This window comes from Nannobrachium achirus (genome assembly GCF_963921795.1).
Source record: "Nannobrachium achirus genome assembly, chromosome: 11".
In the NCBI taxonomy this organism is placed as follows: Eukaryota; Metazoa; Chordata; class Actinopteri; order Myctophiformes; family Myctophidae; genus Nannobrachium; species Nannobrachium achirus.
Window position 1 is genome coordinate 42,116,439 of NC_137820.1, and position 20,978 is coordinate 42,137,416.

At 42.3% G+C, this 20,978-nt stretch overlaps 1 protein-coding gene across 2 annotated transcripts in view; it reads left to right on the forward strand.

The window, feature by feature from the left end:
- cadps2 (Ca++-dependent secretion activator 2) overlaps nt 1-20,978 on the forward strand; it is a gene marked incomplete at its 3' end in the record, with an annotated part of 155,352 nt that overhangs the window by 115,893 nt on the left and 18,481 nt on the right. The window contains exons 18-23 of one of the 2 annotated variants that reach the window (XM_080736549.1): nt 3,785-3,940; nt 4,483-4,630; nt 9,704-9,718; nt 12,976-13,050; nt 13,576-13,659; nt 14,478-14,510. In XM_080736549.1, the coding sequence (XP_080592675.1) occupies nt 3,785-3,940; nt 4,483-4,630; nt 9,704-9,718; nt 12,976-13,050; nt 13,576-13,659; nt 14,478-14,510 (511 nt within the window). The remainder of the gene's footprint in view (nt 1-3,784; nt 3,941-4,482; nt 4,631-9,703; nt 9,719-12,975; nt 13,051-13,575; nt 13,660-14,477; nt 14,511-20,978) is intronic. The other variant, XM_080736548.1, reaches the window with a different exon arrangement.

Consider the following 20,978-nt stretch of genomic DNA (forward strand, 5'->3'; position numbering starts at 1 on the left):
GTCAAGAGCTGGTATGTGGACTTCATATCTGCTATACAATTACAATACTGGTGGTTCTCAAACCTTTGAATTCCAAGGACCATCATAACTCTTACAGACTTGTAAGGGTCCATTTGTGTGCATGGCATGCAAGCATTTATTCTTTTATTTGATTATTATTTATTTTTATGAATGGATTTTGCACCAGATTGTGTTAATCACTTAAACTTTATACTTGGTTGAATGGAGTCCCCCAGGGCTCTATACTAGTGTCCTCTCTACATTAAAATGTCTTCGCTGAAAATAGCAGAGCTTCTATTTTTCTCTCCTTTTCCTATACAGATGTTGGGTTTTAAGTGGTTAATATTATCTGGTGGGGTGCAGTGTGTCGTACAGTGGGGTGTCATGTTGGGTGGCGAAAGCTCTGCTCGAACCATAATAACCATGTTTCCATTGCAGCCTGCAAGGGATAAACCTACCAGACATGTTGTGAGTTGGCAACTTTTCTGTTGTGTCAGAATTGTCAGAGAGTGTCAGACTACTCTACACCGTTCAATGGATATTGTGTCTCTCGGGTGGAAACCCAAAACTGTTACTTTTCAGGATTCCAATTCAAAAGCAGCAGATCGGCAGGCCTCGTACCGTGTTTCGAGCTTGCGGATCTGCTACTTGTGATGTTTTTGTGTGACACCGTAAGAGGATTCGGCCCGACAGCAACGATTTCAGTGATTTCAAACGCATCACAAAAGGGGACAGCCTGGATGTAAAACATTTGGTTCCCAAACTTTTTCTGGCAAGTGGTCGGATGGGTGGACTCAGGCTGCGTGCTTTTTTCAAAGATGATCAATCAATCAATTGTGTTTTGAGCTTTGAGGCTTTTAAGGCTGTTTTAAAACGTATTTCCTTCTCAGGTCATGCCTTCCTCCTTTAACCTTTAGTATGTTTTGAAGGCGTTGTGGTTATGGTCAGTGAACTTTAACTTGTTAGTCATGAGGGTGCCATCTCATCGCAACCGAAGGTTGCAGTTTACCATGAGAAATGTCACAGCTTGTCCGTGTGTAGATGGACGTGTACACATTTTTACGGTCAATGGGTTTGCTGCTCTGACATCAATCTCTGATGTCACTGTGATGTCCGGCACATCTTGTCCACATATCCGTGTATCTTTGAAGGTCACGCCTGACACAGTGGTTCCCTTGACACATCACTGTGACATCACAGGTGACATCACATAATATGTAAAAGTCCATATATGGGTATTCCCCAGAATCCTTTTTATACCCATATATGAAGATCCCTGATGTCATCGATATATATCAGTGGCTGGTTCAGATAGGGATCTCCATGTATGAGCATAAACAATAATGTATGTTGTGATGTCATAGGAACCACTCTTAAACAGAATCCTTTTTATGCACATATATAGAGATCCCTGATGTCATCAATATTAAGCCCATATCTAACAGGACTTCGTATGGGAAAGCCCATATCTGTGTGGCTGGTTCAGACAGGGATCCCCATGTATGGGCATAAAAGGGATGTACTATATACAGTACATGGATCTCCATATATGGACAGCTGGTCCGATCCATATATGCACATCACTGGCCAGATGGCCAAGAATTGGCGCGAGGGCGAGGTTGCATGTCGCCATGAGGCGTCTTACTAGTAACTAACAAGTTATCAAATGATTGGTACCAACTGCTCTGGGTTGTACCTAATATTTCCTGCATCTAGAGTATCTGTAGTTGTCTACACTACAGTATGTTTGACTGGACATCAGCAGTTTAGGAATGTTGCAAGCTGCAATGTGTTTGTAGAACCAGCGATATTGGCAGCATCGTTGCTTAACACTTCAATCCCCTGGCATCAGAATTTTGGGCATATACTGCATTATAGGAAATCATTTTCCAAAAACAGCCAAAATAGCCAATCTACAAGCTCACAGCGCATTACCTCATGCATGACACATTATGAGCTTTTAGATTTAGCTCTTTTTGTTTGACAAAGTATAAAATGTGTGTTTCCAATTTTCAGTACTTTTACTTCTACTTCTACAGCTCAATGGCAAATATTATACTTTTACTCCACTACAATTATTTGAAACCTTTAGTTACTGCATTACCCACTTCAACCATACATATACATTTTGGCCATTTGAAAATAGCCGATCTACAAGCTCACAATGCATCGTGTAGATCATGATGTAGATCAGCTATTTTCAAAAGATTTGTATATATTCATTTTTGCATAATGAGTAATCTCCACTTTTGGTACTTTTAAGTACATTTTGACACCAATACTTTCGTATTTTCACTCAACTCAATTTTGAATTCTGGATTTCTACTTGTAACAGAGCATTTCTACATTGCATTATTGATACTTTTACTTACTTTTTCCACCCCTGCCAACACCCCCCACCCCCTCTCCGCCCTAACTCGTTCGACAGAGTACCTCCATCTGCCTTTGCCTTGCCTCGGTTACTCTTATTAAAAAAGAAGGGGGAAAAAAAAAGAAAAAAAAAACTGGCACTTCGTTAGCAAGCACAGACGGGCGTGTGGGATCACTGCGTGTCCCCTGGGAGCCGGGCGCGAGAGGAGAGCACTCGCTGAAGAGCGCCACTAATTAGACATGAGGGGGATGGCCACCGAATGTTTAATTGCACCGCAGACTTATCCCAAACCGTTTATTCCTGTGCGCGCCACTTGTTAAGGTAACAGTCTTTTAAAGGCGAGAGTGAGAAAAGTGAAGGAGTGAGAGTGCTGTTTTTACCCCCTTGCCAAAACCCCCCCCCCAAAACACACACACACACACACACTCCCGCACCCTGGCTTGTCATTCTTCGCCGGGCGCTGTACACTTGGATGTCGGTGTGGCGGGCGAAGCGTTCGCGTTGCCATGTGTTGCGGTGTAACCTGCGCACAAGGGACAAGGTGGGGACAGAGGCCCATCTGTCTGCCTGTTTTGTGAGTGCCCTCAGCTTTTGCCTGACAGTTGCGTCGGGTTGTTTCAGTAACTGAATATTATTAAAGTGCATGTTTGGACGTCGTCAAAAGCAGCCCCCGAAATCGTTCCCGCCGCGTATAGGATTTGCATGACTCTCGTAATGAATGTTCAAGGGTTTTAGTTTATTCACGTAGCACGTTTCAACAACAAGGCAAATCAAAGTGCTTTTAAAACATGAAACACAAGAGAAAACACATTATTGAAGTACTTTTGAATACAATAAAACAGTAAAATAAGAGAATTAGAGTTTTCGGAGAGTTTGCTTAAAAACCGAACGCTTCTTCTCCACATGTATTTCCCGACTCTGAATTCAGAAAGCAGACCTTTAATCCAGATGACCTTAGAAGTCTGGAGGGGTCAGGGAAGAAGCAACGACTCTCTCCATTTCAGAGGGGGAAAAAACTAAAACATAACGATTTCAGACAAAGGTTCAACGTAATCGTCCCCAGAGGGAAAGATTTGTCCTGGGGTGCAGTAGTGCTGCATGTGCTGTTGGCTGCACATACAGTACCGACAACACTTTAAGACCTGAGGCCGATTCTGACAATGTTTTCTAAATCCTAACAGTTTTTTTCTACATCAACCTTTTCATGTCAAGGACCCCCAAAATTCAATGTATTTGTGTGTGTGTTTTTTCTTTTACTACTGTATTTATTGTGTTGTTGTGTAGGTGCCTGTTTTTATTTGGTTATTTTGTTATCTTGTTTTGTTGTCTGTCCTGCTGTATTGTAAAAATAATAATCACAAAACTTTTTTTTAATATGCAACTCTGTTTCATTGTTCCTCCCCCTATATTCAGCAATGGCTCGGCGACCTCTGAGGACCTGTTCTGGAAACTGGACGCGCTGCAGATGTTCGTCATGGACCTCCACTGGCCGGAGCCCGAGTTCGCCAAACACCTGGAGCAGAGGCTCAAGCTCATGTCCAGCGACATGATGGAGGCCTGTGTCAAAAGGTCAGAGGGCAACACCTCTGCGTGGACCGCGCAGAACCAGGGGTCGTCAGTCAGGGATGGGACGATTATAGTGACCAAAGAAATTGCAATTTACGATATTAACGAGATAATCTAAATATCCCCAACATCAATTATCCAGGGTGGAACATTTGCCAAAAAATAGCAAATCTACAAGCTCACAACACGTATCAAAAGACTGTATCAAGTTTCCTATTTTACTGGATATGCAGCTCTGCAAATAAAAGGTGAATTGATCCCAGTGCATAAAAGGGGATAATTCCACAATAAAAAAGTGACCAAAATATTTTTTTTTGTCATCCCGGCTTTTCAAAATACGAGTGCCCGTCTATGGGAGGAAGTCCTGGCACTCTGCGCCCCTTCATCCCTTCAAAGTAAATGGTACTAAATGTATTTTAAGAGATACACAGAAACGACGTAGGGACTGGGAGGGGTTAACTGGCATAGCAAAAGTAACTGATTGGTTAAAAAGAAAAGTTGACTTTTAGGTGTGATCATTTAACGTTGCATTTGCCTTCACTCAGGACGAAATCCGCCTTCGACGGCAAAATGCAGAAGTCCAGCAGGTCGACGGACTTCCGGGTGTCGCTGTCCATGTGCACCATGTTCAACGTGCTGATGGACGCCCGCACGCAGTGCTCCAAGCTCTGTGTGCTGGACGCTGGCCAAGAGGTACGTACTCTACACCAGTGGTCCTCAACCTTTTCAGGCCGCGACCCCCAAAATAATCATATTTTTACTGGGGACTCCCCCACCCTGACGAGCACTAAGAGTTGAGGAATTATATTTTGTATAACATGGTTCTTTTTTGAAAATCGCATTGAGAGGCGTTGTGAGCATGTAGATCGGCTATTTTCACAATTTCTGCCTCTAATATTTGACAATTTGGCCAATGTTTAATTTGTCATTTTAGAAGTATCAACGAGGCCTTAAATTGTCACTTTAGAAATGTGCTGATACCTGCTATACACTTAAACTTTATGTTGGTTTATTTACTGTTGAGAGAGAAAACAATGTTGCACATTAAGTTATTCAACTGGGGACCCACTAAAATAATTTAGGGACCCCCCCTGCAGAACTGTGCTGCAGGGTTAACTCATTCATTCATTGCCATGGACATAATATTGACATGTTTATTATATAAGACCTCATTGCCATTGGCGAGTATTAGTTTTGGGTTTTATTTATGAAAATATCGCTACGATCTACTGATCCGGTTTTCAACAAACAGGATGTAGGCATGATCGAAAAACCTGATCTCCATCCGCTCCCATGTTAAATATTTCAGGAAAACGCCCATATCTTTGTTTCCGGTTTTGGCGTCCATCTAGCAGGCTAACAGGGGAGGTTCATTAGTTTGTAACTCCCGAACCATTTGACCAAATAACTTGCAGGTTTTATTTTCGGCTACGCCAGAGTGTAGCGTGCCTGTCCGTGTTCGAGATTGGATTGGATCTTACTTGAGATAAATATGCTGTGACTACTTTTAAAAGTATGGAAAACGGGAAATTGCTGGCATTTGGAGGTTTGTGGGCTATATTTTCTTGGCAGTGAATTAATAAATTTTGACCGCAAATAGTCTTAGTCATAGGAGACACAGATCTCCATATAAGGCCATTCATTTTTTAGTGAATACAATTTCCCCATTGACTTGAATGGGGAACATTCAAATGGTAAGACGAAATTCATTTGCGGAATTCACGTCTCGGCAACCACACTTGCAATTTCCAATTGCATCTTTCTAGTTGTCCATTGCTGTTCTTACATATGTATTACACTGTTAAAGCTAAGTTCACAATAGCAGCATTTTTTTATACGTCCACGTTTCCCCACACCATGACAAAGTTGAGAAAAGTAACTAACTAACTTTGCTGCTCCCAAGCTGACGAGGTCTCAACTTAAATGTACAGTATTTTCTGGACTATAAGGCGCACCTGACTATAAGGCGCACTGTCAATGAATGGTCTATTTTCAAACTGTTTTCATATATAAGGCGCACCTGACTATAAGGCGCACATAATAGACGCTACCGTTGCGTTATGCATCCAACAGATGGAGCTGTGCTAAAGGGAATGTCAATGTCAATGAATGATCCATATATAAGGCGCACTGGACTATAAGGCGCACTGTAGTTTTTTGAGAAAATTAAAGGCTTTTAAGTGCGCCTTATAGTCCGGAAAATACGGTAATATTTAATTTAATAATCAGACACCGAATTGTGATAAATTGACTGTACTGTACATATCACTATATGCATTGCATACTGTATACCTATATGTGTACGTGAACAAGGCAGAGTTTTTAATTTGGAAATACAGTATAGATGGTAGAGACCTCAGATGGTTGTGTATAATTGTTTCCTCCTAATGCTGCACAAAAGCACCATGGCAGGCAGGCAGACACAGGGCTTCTTTCTTATTCAACGTTGCAAACGGCAAAATGGCTGACGGCGGGTGTGCGGCCTCTCGTCCTGCAGCCTTGGCTGAACTGAAAGCTATAACCCTGGGCCACCTTCTGTCTTGACACAGAGCTAAGTTCACAGCTGACCTTCAACTCCTCCTCTCTCTCGCCATCTCTCACTGCTCTCAGTAGCAGTGATTCACACTGACTCGCATAGTGCCATCTCTGAGGAACACTGACTCACACTGACTCACATTGTTAAGTCTCTGAGGAGAAGTGACTCAATCTGACTCCATCTCTAAAGAGAAGTGACTCAAACTGACTCTCACAGTGCTGTCTCTATGGAGAAGTGACTCAAACTGACTGACATTATAGTGCCGTCTCGAAGTTGAAGTGACTCACACTGACTCGCATAGTGCCGTCCCTGAGGAGAAGTGACTCAAGCTGCCGTTTCTATGGAACAGTGGCTAAAGCTGTCTTATATAGTGCTGTGTCAGCCTGTTGAACGGCTGTTTTTGAGCTTGTAGATCAGCTGTTGTCGATTGCGTGAGACCAGCCTTGAGGACACTTGACTCTCACTGAGGTGTCCATGAGGCTCCAGTTTCTACTGCACACTGTATGTCCTCCTGCACTATGCACATTGAGAATGTGCAGTGTGTAAAGTAACAAAGTACATTTACTTAAAGCTGTTATGACACACAAAAAATGCTAAATCAGGCTATCTGATTAGCTAGTATTATTTATGACGTCACTCCGCGCCTCTACTGTACTTCACTGTACTGTACTGTCTGTTGGCCCGGTCAGTCTCCCCTTGCCCACACTATGAAAACCAGGAAGTCGCCTTATGGGAACATGTCTTCTATTACTAAATCTGTACATATAAAAATGATATTACCTCTCAGATATCTTAGTTTTAGCAACATTGTTCATGTCAAGTTGTTAGTTTGGCTTATTTGTTAAAATCGCTATGGTGGTCGGTGGATTTCCACCCCCGCTGCTGGGCGGTTGAAGGCTGGATTCCAGCCGGGGAGGAGGGAGCTAAAGACATATTGTTATAGTAATTTTCAGGTCATACTATTGTATATAATATAGAAATTGAATTTCCACAAGGTAGAGTGACAATGAATACAATATATTTATTAACAACAAAGTTAGTGTCCTCCTGTTCTCTCAGGCCAGTCTCCTCTTATAGAAGACAGTATTACAAGAATAGCTGAAGGGGTGTCTACTAAACAGTGTCTAAATTCTGTTGTGAAGAGTCTTCCGTATATGGACTGGTGACGTAGGAGCCAGTCAGCATTTGGCAGCTGTTCGTATCACAGCTGCTGTCGAGTTAGTCTTATGTGGAAGGTGACTCATCTAATATTGCATACAGTAAGTTTGGGAAATACACAATATTACAAATTGACAGTCGTATAAATAATTTTTACTACAGTATACATAGTGGTGGTGCTCGCTGACCTTGACCGCGGTGCGGTGCTGTCATAGCGATTTTGATAATTATAATGAATAAGTAGGTATTTAGGAAAACAATACAGCAATTTGTTGACTACATTAAATGTATGTTTAATCTTGTTTATTTTTGAGTGAATTTGCCACCATTTCTATTTTAATTTTAAATAAATGTACATACTTGTTCTAGTGTGAATGTGGACTCTGAACCGTAGGTGACACCATTGGGCAGTTCTATTGCAGGATATGGCTGAATAACTTTGCCCTTAAATAGGTGGTGCCATAGTTTTGTGTCTCTTTGGAGTTAACGTCACTCTAACAGACCACCGGGGGGTGCAAATTGGCCTTCCCTGTTTATTTTTGGTTTCTTCCGGAAAGCTGAAAGCCTCTGATTCAAAAGGTCCAGTCCAGTCCAAACACAGATTTAATGACATCATATAATCCTCCACTCCCCTTTTACCATTGTGGCTAACTTCAGCTGGGTCACCACCCACCTGACAACCAGGCATACTTAATGAACCGGTTGGGTGTGGGCACATAAAAACATAATTTTAACACTTTCTGTACACTTTTTCTTTTTTAATCTTCCTCCTAGTAGGCCTATAATCATGAATTCATAATACCTGATCATCATGTTTTGGGGGGAAAAATCATGGCACCCCATCTTTAAGTTATCAATGCTGTCCAACAGCATATGATGCATGTAATGTACAATTTACAATTTAGCCATTTGGCAGATTATCTTAATCCAGAGTGATTATTTCATGAATAAAATAAAATAAAAAAGCTAAACTATTTAGAAAACCAAGTCATGGAAGTGGCAGATCTGCAAGCTCGCAACGCGGCTTATAGCAATGCGATTTCAGCTTGTAGATCTGCTATTTTCACTAGTTTGGGTCCCGGGCAAACTGATTTCTCTTTTGGGTCTTGAGCTAAAAGGATTGGGAGCCACTGCTCCAGACTGTATGACGGAAGCATTGGGAAATTGAGGGAGGCAACAGTCTGGCTCGCAAGACTATACATACTCCCAACCACATTATTATTTACTACGTACTCTTATAGTCTGTTTATTGCATGACCCCCTTGGTATGTACATTGTACAGTAGTTTACAATTACTCCCTCCCTCCCTCCCACCGAAGTCTGACATAATGTCGGGTCGTGTTTTTCTCCCCATTCAGAATTCCCATAGACGTGTTTAATATCACGTTAAATAAGATTTGTGTTCCAAAAATAAACAAATGATTGAGTCATATGGATATGAGGCATCAACTGACGGCGAGAAAACACTAATGTTGCCGTTTCATTTTTCCCAGAAGTAGACAATATCGCAGAGACAGTTTGTTTATTTCATAGGAATCATAGGAATCCTAACCTGACTGCGCTAGATGGTGGCAGTAGTGCGTACCGCCCTACTTTACCATCTGAGATCTCTCGGGGAGAGTTGATAACACTCGTAAAGTCCCGGGCCAGACGAATCAGTGGCAGCTACGGGCGGACTCTGAGCGGCTCTGAGCCAATAGAGTCTGATTGCAGACCACGTGGAAACCCAGGAGGCGGATTCTGGGTGTAACGTCATGCAGACAGGCCAATATGAGTGGTTGGAGTTGGCACTCCCAGACTGTGATAGAGATACGGCCCCATCCAATCACCTGCTAAAGAATTTGAAAAAATTGCCCGCCCCTTACATCGGGTCTGCCCGAGCGATCCCAGATGATGGTAAGCAGAGCGGTATGCAGCCAGGCATACGCACTGCTGCCATCATCTGGCGCAGTCAGGTTATAGGAATCCTGTATACGTGAATAATAATCTGAATGATGTTTTCTTTCTTTCACTTCCTCCTTCCATGATTTCCCATAATCCACCTGTTCTGCACGTCATTGTTTGAATCGAAGATTGACAAACAATGGGTAAGTTCCATCACTCATCACCTTGTGTTTTCTTTTGTTTAATCCCAACTCCAACCCTTCAACATGACATATTATGTATATGTTTTTCTTTGTTTATTGAGCGAATGACTTACAGAATACTTTTAGAAGTCAACAAGCTAATAAAGCACAATAAGAGAGTGGAAGGTTTGTCTTTAGACCTCGTATACAATCTACACAGCAACTCATATCGTTGCTGTTTATACCAGGGGTCTTCAATAGGGGTCCTGGAGAGTTACTACAGAAGGGCCACTAAATTGTGTGATAGCGATTGAGCTAGAACCCATTTGGTTGAAAACCACAGGTGTAGATTGCAGAACTTTGGTTCCCAAACTGTTTCCCAGATGATTAGCTTAATGTGCAACCATTGTGTTTTCACTCAACAGTAAACAAACAAACCATACTGTTTATACAGGGTATCTGCACATAAAGTTACAATTTTACTTTTTAATACCAAATTGGGCAAATTTTGGCAAGCTCGCTAGCTCACAGCGCCTCGCAGTGTGAATCATATTTTTGTAATCTTTTAAAAGAATTATATAGATATTTTTTTATGTAATGGAAAAAAGAGGACATTTACTCCTGACTGGTAAAAATTGGTCCGACCCACTGTTTGGGAAACGGTACTCTAGAAGGACCCCCCCACACACACACACACGCACGCACGCACGCACGCACGCACACACACACACACACACAATTTGCCTCTGCGCCTCATCTAGGAAGAGAATTTCAATTCAATTTAAACTCAATTCCAAATACTATGTGCTGCATTTGGACACCTTTATCCACCACAGTTTGCAGCAAAGTGTCACTTAAAGAGATCCCCGTATTTCTGATATACTCAAGTGGTGAATGGGCGTCTGGCATTAACCAGGCTTCTCCATCATATGTCCATTCAACACCTTTTAAAAGAGAAATCCGGGCTAAACTTTCAGTACACTCCCCGGAAATGAGTTTTATTCTATTTAGATTGATCTCAAAATGTGTATAGCCGGCGGAGAGAGACCCAGACGATTTTGAGTGCCACGGCAAGGGACACACAAGAAAGATAGACAGACAGACAGACAAGATATACAGACAGGCAGGCTGACAGGCAGACATGGCAGTACTGCAGTCTGAAACCTGGGTAAAAAGAAAATGGACACAACCAGAAAATGAAATGTCTGAGAAATGTTCAATGTGCCTGCAGATCGCCACGTGCGTGACGATCTTGCGTTTGGGAGGAACGGGTCAAAACGTTCCCAAATCTCCGCTCAGTTGGGGCCGTGGCTGTCGCACCTTTCAAGCCTTTTCTCCGGCTAGGAAGCTCATAGTGCTCTGAACCTGGTCCGGAAAAAAAATATATATATATATATACAGTATACTCTGTGTGTGTGTGTGTGTGTGTGTGTGTGTGTGTGTGATTCTACAAATTCGCAAACCTTTTTTGTGCCATTTGATGTACAAGCCTGCAGCACGGCACAAAGTGACACGCTGCAAGCTTGAAGATCTACTATTTTTGTTCTAAACCACTGTTCTAAATCCTTTTCTGAAAACATATGTTTCTATATACATTTATATAGCTAAGATCTAAAATGACACAGCTGTGTACATAAACAATATACAACCAAGATGACATAGTTTATGAATTTGTACTTGGAAATGTAATCTATCCAGAATGAATAGAAGCCCTTGATTTGGGCCCCTTACATCAAGCACATCCGACTGATTTGGACAATCTACTCGCTTTTACCATTTGTTGGCAGTGTTAAGATTCAGTTGCAGTAACCTCTTATAGTAAGTCCTACCACAATGCATTAGGATCTACAAACTCAAAATGCATTTTGAGCTTGTAAATTTGCCTTCTTTTTTTCATATATTTGAAAAGAATGTTGGCTATAATGGCACGCCCAAAATATTAGGTAAGAATTTGACTTGGATGATCCAGACAGTTTTGTCAACAATGAAAAACACCCGCCATTGAAGGTGCTCATTGCAGTTTGCAACCAAAATAATGTTCCTTTCACTTTTCGGTGTGCACATTTTGGCAAAGACAACTACACATCTCCTCTCAGTTTGGCTGCCTTGTGTTTAAAAAAGGCAGACGCAGCAATGTTAATTGAGGTAAAGAAGGAGAAAAAAAAGGCCTCAAGGATTTTGCCAGGGAAAAAAAAAATTGTCTCCCCCTGAAAGCGAGCTGCCATTTTGCAGACGGGGAGATGGAGAGAGAGAGGGAGGAAAGCAGAAATGGGGGGGTAGGGGGGCTGCCTGCGGTGACCTCCTTGGACCCACAGTTTGTCAGCGATCTGTGACTATTGTTGATTGAAATTTTTAATTTGGGGGTTCTTTAGACGGCATAGTGAAAGGGCATTGTCGGTGAGAGATGAACCCCCCCCCCCCCCCTCCCTCTCAGCTTGTGTGAGCGGCGAAGGAAGGCGGTTCTATTCAATGCCACACAAATTGAGGCTCTCTCTTTCCCTTTCCCTGTTTTTTTTTTCTATACCCTCCCCTCCTTTTGGCTGGCGTGCTTTTTTCTTCTTCCTCTTTTCCAAGGGAAAAGGTGCCATGAATATAGGAAGGGAGGGGGGGGGGGGTGTTATGAGACATGAAATGGCGGATTAATTGAATCTAGTGTGAGCCTTTGGTCGTGGCAGCTGGACCAGTGCTTTGGAGAAACACAAGGCTAGCTCTAATTGTGGCTGAGGACAAAAACGTATCCTTCAGATTCCGTCGTCCCTTCTCCCAGCGCCGATGGGAATGTCATTCAGACGCATAATGGCCCTATTAGCTGCTTAACTCAGCCGCCGATGCCGGGGACGATTCTTCTCCTCCTCGCCTCGCCGTGTGTGTGTGTGTGTGTGTGTGTGCGTGTGCGTGTGCGTGTGTGTGTGCGCGTGTGCATGCGTGCACAACTACATATAACTCAAGGAAGAGTTGGGGGTGAAAACGGCAAAGACAATGTTAAAACTGGCGTTTATAAACCTACCGTCCTAATTTTAATGAGTAAACTATTACAAGTGTGTGTGTGTGCGTGCATGCATGCGTGTGTGAGGGAAAGAGTGTGTGTACTGTATTTGTAAGGAATAGAAAGGGGTTGATCATACCAAGTGTTCAAAAAAGGTTTAGAAGGTTGTCCCTTTTTTACAGACAAAGTGTAGACAATAGTGTCTACACTTGATAAAAGCATCAAGGAGTCATCCTTGATTCCTCAAAAGTCACTGTGATGCCTCTTTCTCTTGTCCTCTTTCCCATCTCAGCAACAATACCACTCCAAAATCGATGTGCTGATCGACGAGGCTTTTAAGGAAATGATTTCATCCTTGGTGTCAAAGGTAAATGTCTTCGTAGCCTTGATGTACCAAAATCAAACAAAGAGTTTTTCTGCCTCTCAATTACAAATAAATATATATATATATATATATATATATATATATATATATATATATATATATAATTTATTTTTAATGTTACTTGCAAGTTTCCCTCATTTGTACAAGCGCTTGATCTTCATTTGCTCAAACATACACAGAAAATATTCTCTCAAAATTCCAACTTAAAGTTTTGAACTGAGATCTTACATTAAACACTTATAAACCATATATATTATGTATATATATATATATATATATATATACACTTCATTGACTGGGGTCCCACAGGGGGCTATACTTGGGCCTCTCCTTTTGTCCCGCTACACCAAATCACAAGGGTTAGGTAATGTCACATTTGCGCAGCGTTGTGCACAGTGTCGGAGAAGAGCTATTTTCTGCAAATGATCACCTATTTTCACCAAAAAGGTTTGCCTATTATTATGACATGTAGTTAATATAAATGTTGACCTCTCCCTCCCTGGGCAGTTGGCCGGCGTTCTGGATGGCGTTCTCTCCAAACTCTCCAGATACGATGAAGGGACGTTGTTCTCCTCCATCCTCTCCTTCACAGTAAGTAGCCATTAGAGATGTTCAGATACCATTGATCCCTTTCCCAATATCCGATACCCATAACTTGCCGATGCCAGGGGTTGGTACTAGGGTCTCTGAGGCACTACAGGTCATGTTCTACTTGCCCAAAGGTCATGCCCACTTGCCTGAAAAGTAAATAGTCCATTATAGAATGAGGTAAAACGTGCGCTTGTAGAACTACAGGCCACAGGCAACCTTTAATGTCAATCCCTACCGTTGCGATATCCATGTGTAATTTAAAAAAAGAAAATCTAGGACAGTGGTTCTCAAGTGGTTTTCAAGGGTTCCTTGACGGGGTTCCATTTTGTACTCTCGGAATAACGGGGGTTCTTGAAATTAATAAGTTTGAGAACCACTGATCTAGGAATAAATTACAGTTCCATTAATAGTTCAAATGCAGCTACAAGTTAGTGAACTGAAATAATAATGTAAATGGTACAGTAAGAGTATAAAACAGCTGCGCAACAATTGCAAAAATATCACCATGTGATAAATGACAATGTATCGTATTTGCATGCAGAGAGACTGGCATTGCACGGCAATAACAATACCAGCGTTTTGGACAGTACAATATATATCTGCAGCTTTTGCGATACTGGTATCGGCATCGGAAAAAAATCTATTGTAGCCATGTTGTTTTCACGTTCCCTCGCGAAAGAGAATTCCCAGCCTGTTTCTTTTCAAGTGAAAAAAGAAAAGAAAAGCAAAGGTGTTATTTTGTGGAAACCAGATCCTCTTCGCTCCGTTGAACTCTTGTATCATTATCCTCCCCCCCCCCCCCCCCCCCCTCCTGGAAGGTGAAAGCAGCAGCCAAATATGTGGAAGTCCCAGTGAGTGTATTCTTATAAGTCTTCCACTTTATTCACCACTTTATGTTTCATTACGACCCGACCGGTCGGTTTGCATATCTGTGTTTCCATCCCCATTGAGCCGGATACAAAATGACAACACTTGAGCATTAATGCTTTCTTTTACATTGTGTTGTTGTGGAGGTTGAACGTCTTGTCATCCAATCACCCATACAAGTGTTTGAAATATGAACCACGTCAGCACGTAATTAGGGAGCTCCAAAATCAAGACAGACACCATACTGAAAGCGATTGAGCATAGACACATTTCCAGACAACGTCACACCGATAAGAACCATTATGCGCTCACATGCAGGCGGGGGCCATATGAAACCGACTGCTCATTGCATGCAATGTACTGTAAAAATGGTCACAGCACTCATGTGTAAAAATGTATCCCATCAAACTTTCAGATGCTGTTTTCCTCCCAGTGTGGAGGAAGAAGGTTTAGTATGGATGTTTACTGTGATCTCTCACTCTTGAAGTATACTGTATACATTGGTTTATGTTGTGTGTAAACAATGATAGCAATTCTCAAAGCAGTTGTTCTCCAAACCCCAGCTTCAGTCGCCGAGGGACTATGATCACGGGACCAGAACCTGCTTGATCGCCAAGCTCTATCCCCTCAAACCTGATTTATGCAAAAATAAATCAATCTACTGTATAGAGTAGTAGAAAAGGTGCTCCTCGGAGCACAGGTCTCCTTTGCCAAGTCAGGTAGGTTGTTGTGAGAATGTGTAGGAGTAATGTAAAATGTAAAAGTTATTTTGCAAAAAATCTGCCTCCTGGTGGTTGTGAAAAGGGTTGTATTTCTAACTTGGCCTTTCACGGCAATCAGATTAATCTAAATGGTCAGTTCATGATTTGAGGCATTATGTTCTAAACGGACACTCCTGCAAACATTGGAAGCCAATCAGGATGGAATATGAAAAATCGGTTAGATCCGTCTTGATCACATGACACATGTGATGCGTTTGGACAGAATATGTAGAGGAGTAATATCAGAAAAATATCTACCTCTTGGTGGCGCTATAACAGGCCGATGTGAAAACTTGGGGCAGATGTTCTGCTCTGGCATCCAGGGAGTGTGTGCACAGTTTCACATTGATCAGTGCCGGAGATTAGCTGTTCACAGACGCACGGACAGACGGACGGACGGGAGCAAGTAAAGTAAAACTAATGCCTAAACCTAACTGTATTCTTAACCTTAAACACAGTAAAACGAATACAAGAATCTAAGAACGCAGGGAAAATTTGTGGAAAAAAAACCCTAACTCTTTTGCGACGTTCCGGTTCCGGTTACGCATCCAGAGACCGAAGCCTGACCCATACTTAATTGCACAACGGTGTCGCTCGTCGAAAGAAGCCGGCCTACAAGCTCACCACGTGAGCATCGTGAGCTAAGCTTGTAGGTCTGCTATTTGCGTGAGAGGAAGCAGGTGGCACGGCACACATCTTCTCCACACGGCAGCTAGAGATGCAGCCCCTGAACCACCAAGGCTGAGTGTTTCTCAACCGCAGCGTTTATAAGGAGCCATTCTTTACTAACTGTACAGGTTGACACTTAAAGGTCAGCCTGACACGTTTCCTTCATGGTGAAGCCATATTAAAGATTATATTCAAAGTTAATAACTTTGCCACCAGGAGCCGTTATAGAGACTGATACCATACCTTTAGTGACAAGTAGGAGTTTGGAGTCAAGGCAACAACACACGCAGACACACACACACACACACACACACACACACACACACACACACACACACACACACACACACACACACATACACACACACACACCGAGCTTGCAGCAGTCAATGGTGGAAAAAGTACTCAAATGTTTTACGTAAAAGTAAGTATCAATACTGCAATATAGAAATACTCTGTTACAAGTAAAAGTCCGGAATTCAACATTTAAATTAGTAAAAATACAAAAGTATTGGTATAAAAATTTACTTAAAGTACCAAAAGCAAAAGTACACATTATACACAATGTTCCATTTTAAGTTTGCAAATGTGTAAAAATCTTTTGAAAATAGCAGATCTACAAGCCTCGCAACGCATTGTGAGCTGGTAGATCTGCTATTTTCAAATGGCCAAAATGTATATAGGGCTGAAGTGCTTAATGTAGGCTATGTTCTTTGAATAATAATCCAAATCTACAAAGTAACTAGTAACTAAAGTTTTCAAATAAATGTAGTGGAGTAAAAGTACAACATTTGGATCCGAGATGTAGTGGGGTGGAAGTAAAAGTATTGGAAATTGGAAATACACAAGTAAATCAAAATTGTACTTAAGTACAGTACTTTAGTAAATGTACTTAATTACTTTACACCACTGGCAGCAGTACATGTACAAGACCAGGAGACCTCACCTGCCCTCTCCTACGATGACCTGTCCACTCCCCCCCCCCCCCCCCCCCCCCCCAACCAACACCACCACCTTTCCGAGAGTTCATCTTGGCACAGCAAAATACCACTCTATCCGTGCCTATACCATTCACAACGGTTCCCCAGTTTAAAACGTCCTGCCCCTCCCCACTCCCTCCCCTTCCCTCCCCTCCCAGACCATTCACCTGAAATTATAATGTAACCCGTACCTTGCGCTTTTGTGTGGAAGGAGCGCAAAGCTCCTAAGCCTCTATTCCAGGTGGGATAAAGAGGAGGAGGGAGGAGGAGGAGAGAGCCTCTTCAGGTGTTTAGTGGGCAACTCTTTTGGCTCCTTGTCACGACAGCTGAAGATCACTTCCTCCTTGACTCTGTGGAGATGTTCAGCAGAGTAGACCCACTGTTGGTTTTGACAGCGAATTTTGATTTAGTTTCAGTCATAGTCTTAGTGAAATCTTTTATTTTTATTTTTATTTATAGTCATGTTTTAGTCATCTGAAAGGTTTTCGTTTTAGTCTAGTTTTAGTGGACTGACATGTTACAGATGATTTTGACGACAAAATAGTAGTTTGCGCGCTAATTTTATATTAGTTAAGGAAATTATCAAAGTATTTAGTCGTTAGTTTTAGTCATCATAGCTCGTTTTTATTTGGTAGTGTGCTTTGGCGATATACTCTCACTGCATATAAATGATAATAGGCCAGCGTTCGGTGAGAAACAGGCAACACAACACAAATGTTGCCAGGATAATTATGAAATGAGAACATAGTAATTGTAATTATGTTGGTATAGATGCTAGTGATTCTTCTAATATAATTAGTGTAAGATAAGATAAGATTTCTTCCTGAAGTATAATATTTGAAACTTTTTTGATACTTTACTATCTTTTGTTTGTTCTTATGTTTTCTTTATGCTACCGTGATAATTCATTTAAATAGTAATAAGGTGGGCAGAATAAGCTTAAGACCATAGCTTTTCAGCCAATTATGTATCTTTTTTGCCTTTATTCTACTGTATCTTTAACTGTAAAATCATGGCCGAAATAAATCAACTACTAATACTACAAGCTCACGTTGCAACGCAACACATTCTGAGCTTGTTAGGTGGCTACTTTCACCCATTGATGTACAGCAAATTATATAGGGTTTAAGTTGCTAAAAGCCAGACATGTGCGCCCACGCACACGCTCGCACACGCACACACACACACACACACACACACACACACACACACACACACACACACACACACACACACGCACATGCAAGCACAAACACCATGGACCAGCGTTGCCAGATTTTGCAAGAGAAATAAGTAACTAGGTCTACAAAAACAAGCCCAAAAGAGGCGACAAATATAGGCTACTTTATATTCATCCGGTGGAAGGTCCTCGTTGTTTGAGAACCACTGGTTAGAAACAAACAAGCCCCCAAAACAAACACAACAAACCCGCAACAAAATGTACAAGCAACTTTACAGAAAAACAAGCCCAAAGTCGCTTATTATAAGCAGACGTGGCAACACTGCCGAGGACCTGCACCTGTGGAGAACAGAATCCAGGGGCAGGAAACACGGCCACTAGCAGTGTGTAATTACCTGCAATCCCCACAACCCTCCCCCCATCCTCTCTCTCCCCTTGTTTAACCAGTCATTACCACTGGACATCCCCATCCTCCGAGCACCTTCCCAACCCACCCACACCCCCCCCCCAAACCTTCACACCTTTTTTCCCTTTCTATCAAAACCGGAACACAAGTTTAATTTTACACTCTCAAATTTGTTGTCAAACGGTGACATGCTACTAGTACCCATTATGTATGGTTATGGGATTATGGGTGTTTTGCTACAGACCCAGAGGGCTATAAGAGAGCATTTGCCGAGAGGAGGGCGTTAAGGCTGCGTTTTTGTTTTCCGTGTGAGCACTCGATCCGGATGGCGTGCCGTTGCGGGGCCTGGAAATGTGCCACGGCTCCGCACCTCACAGGTACCTCCCTCCTGTCACACACGGCTTTGTCACCCTGTGACGAAAACAAGACAAGGGGAGAAAGCTATAAAAAAAACTTTGTGGTGAGGCCTTGTTCAGGGGAGACAGAGAGGGAAAACCCGATGCCTAGAGTGACAACACCGGTGGTGATGTGTTGTTTCCACGACGGCCGTGTGAAGTTCCCTTGTGAACTTGCGAACAGCCGAACGGCAGTTGTGGCTCCCGTCATGAGTCAGATACGATGATCTCCGAACCGTCACTCAGCCCTCGGGTCCAGGAAGTGCCAGATTTCCACGTCTCGTTTCTCCGCCCAGGAGATTATGGGATTCTGACAGGCCTGTCAATCACCCGTAGACTCCTCACCAGACGCGTAGCGTCACGGCAACTCAAACAGCACATCCCCCTTCTTTATGTTAGTCAGTAGCAACTCAGCGTTGTGTGACTATAATAATAATAATAGTAATAATAATAATACATCCAATTTATATAGCGCTTTTCTTGGTACTTGAAGTCACTTTATAAGCACAAACAAACGTACCTTTGAAATATAGAATTTTGGATCGTGGCGAGGCACGATCCCACGATTCTACTGTCGGTGCAAAAGAAATGCTCCGGATGCGATAATCTGTTGTAGAGTTATAGGCAGTTGAACGTGGCTTGTTTTTGCCCAAAAAGCAGCACAAACAAAACAAAAGTAAACCATCCTGTTTTTGTTGAGATCATGTGATTTTTGGCTGTACTCTTCTTCGGTGATGCTGGGATCATTCACAGACTGCGGACAAGCGCCCTCTATCATAAACCACTGAAATTAGGTTTTGACAAGCATACAAGTGTGATTATGCATTGAGGGAGAGAGTTCTTATGCATTATGCAGTCTGATAGCATTTGGCATCAAATAGAGTGCAGTGGTGTAAAGTAACTAGTACATCCCAACCGAACTACTAATTGAAGCCAACTAATTGCACATGGTTGGTTCTACAGACTCCAACTTTCACACCTATTTCCCCTGCCGTTACTGCCAATCACAACGCGTCGCAAAATGTTTTGAGCTTGTAGATCTGCTATTTTCAAACATTTTGTGCTTTTACTTATAGTATTTTAAATACATTTTGATGCCAACACTTTCATACTTTTACTCAAGAAGTTTTTAAATTCCGGACTTTAACTTGTAACAGAGTATTTATTGCAGTATTGATACTTTTACTTTTCCACCTCTGCCAACAACAGTAGAGTTCTCAACGGGCCTGAAAATTAAGGCCTGGCCCTAACTGGGCCCTAAATGGGCAGGCCTGAGGCCCTACTAGTTAGCACACATTTTAGGCCATAACCGGCCCGAAAACGCCGGGTCGGGTATGGTCGGGTCTATCATATAGTAATAGTAATAAAATAATAAAAACAAATATTTCATTTTTTCATTGAGCCCGAAGCCCTACCCGGCCCGACTAATTAGCATATATTTTAGGCCCTACCCTACCCTAAATGACGGTCGGGTTCGGGAATGGTCGGGTTCGGGCAGAATTTGAGAACTCCAAACAACAGGAATGGCCTTCTTTATGATTTTTCTGAGTTCAGCTCCCAGGCCATATATCTGACTGTGGTCTCCCACCCCAAATAACTTTGGCAAAAAGAGCCAAAATTCCTCACAATGCGTTAACGACGCATTGTGAGTTTGTACATTGGCTATTTTCGCAGAACGTTTGCCTATTATTATGGCATGTCCAGAAAAGGGTATGCTGGCGTTCATATGGTAAAGAAGCAGTAGCCTGCAGGGTTCTGTTCACCATTGTGAACCTTTGAATGACTGTCTTGTATCCCGTGATGGAGTGATTGCAGTACTGTCAACTTGGCGTGAAATGGGATATTACTCTAGGCCAGGGGTTTTCAAACTTTTTTCACTCAGGGTACCCCTGTAAATAACTTTTTCATCCACGGCACCCCTGAATTACACTGTACATTTTTAGAATCTTACATCATATTGGAGAAATATCCGTTTCCATCAGAACTGACTGAAAATAATGTTATACTTGCTGGGGCGGCATAGCTCAGGGGTAGAGAAACCGTTATTAGAGCACGAAGGGT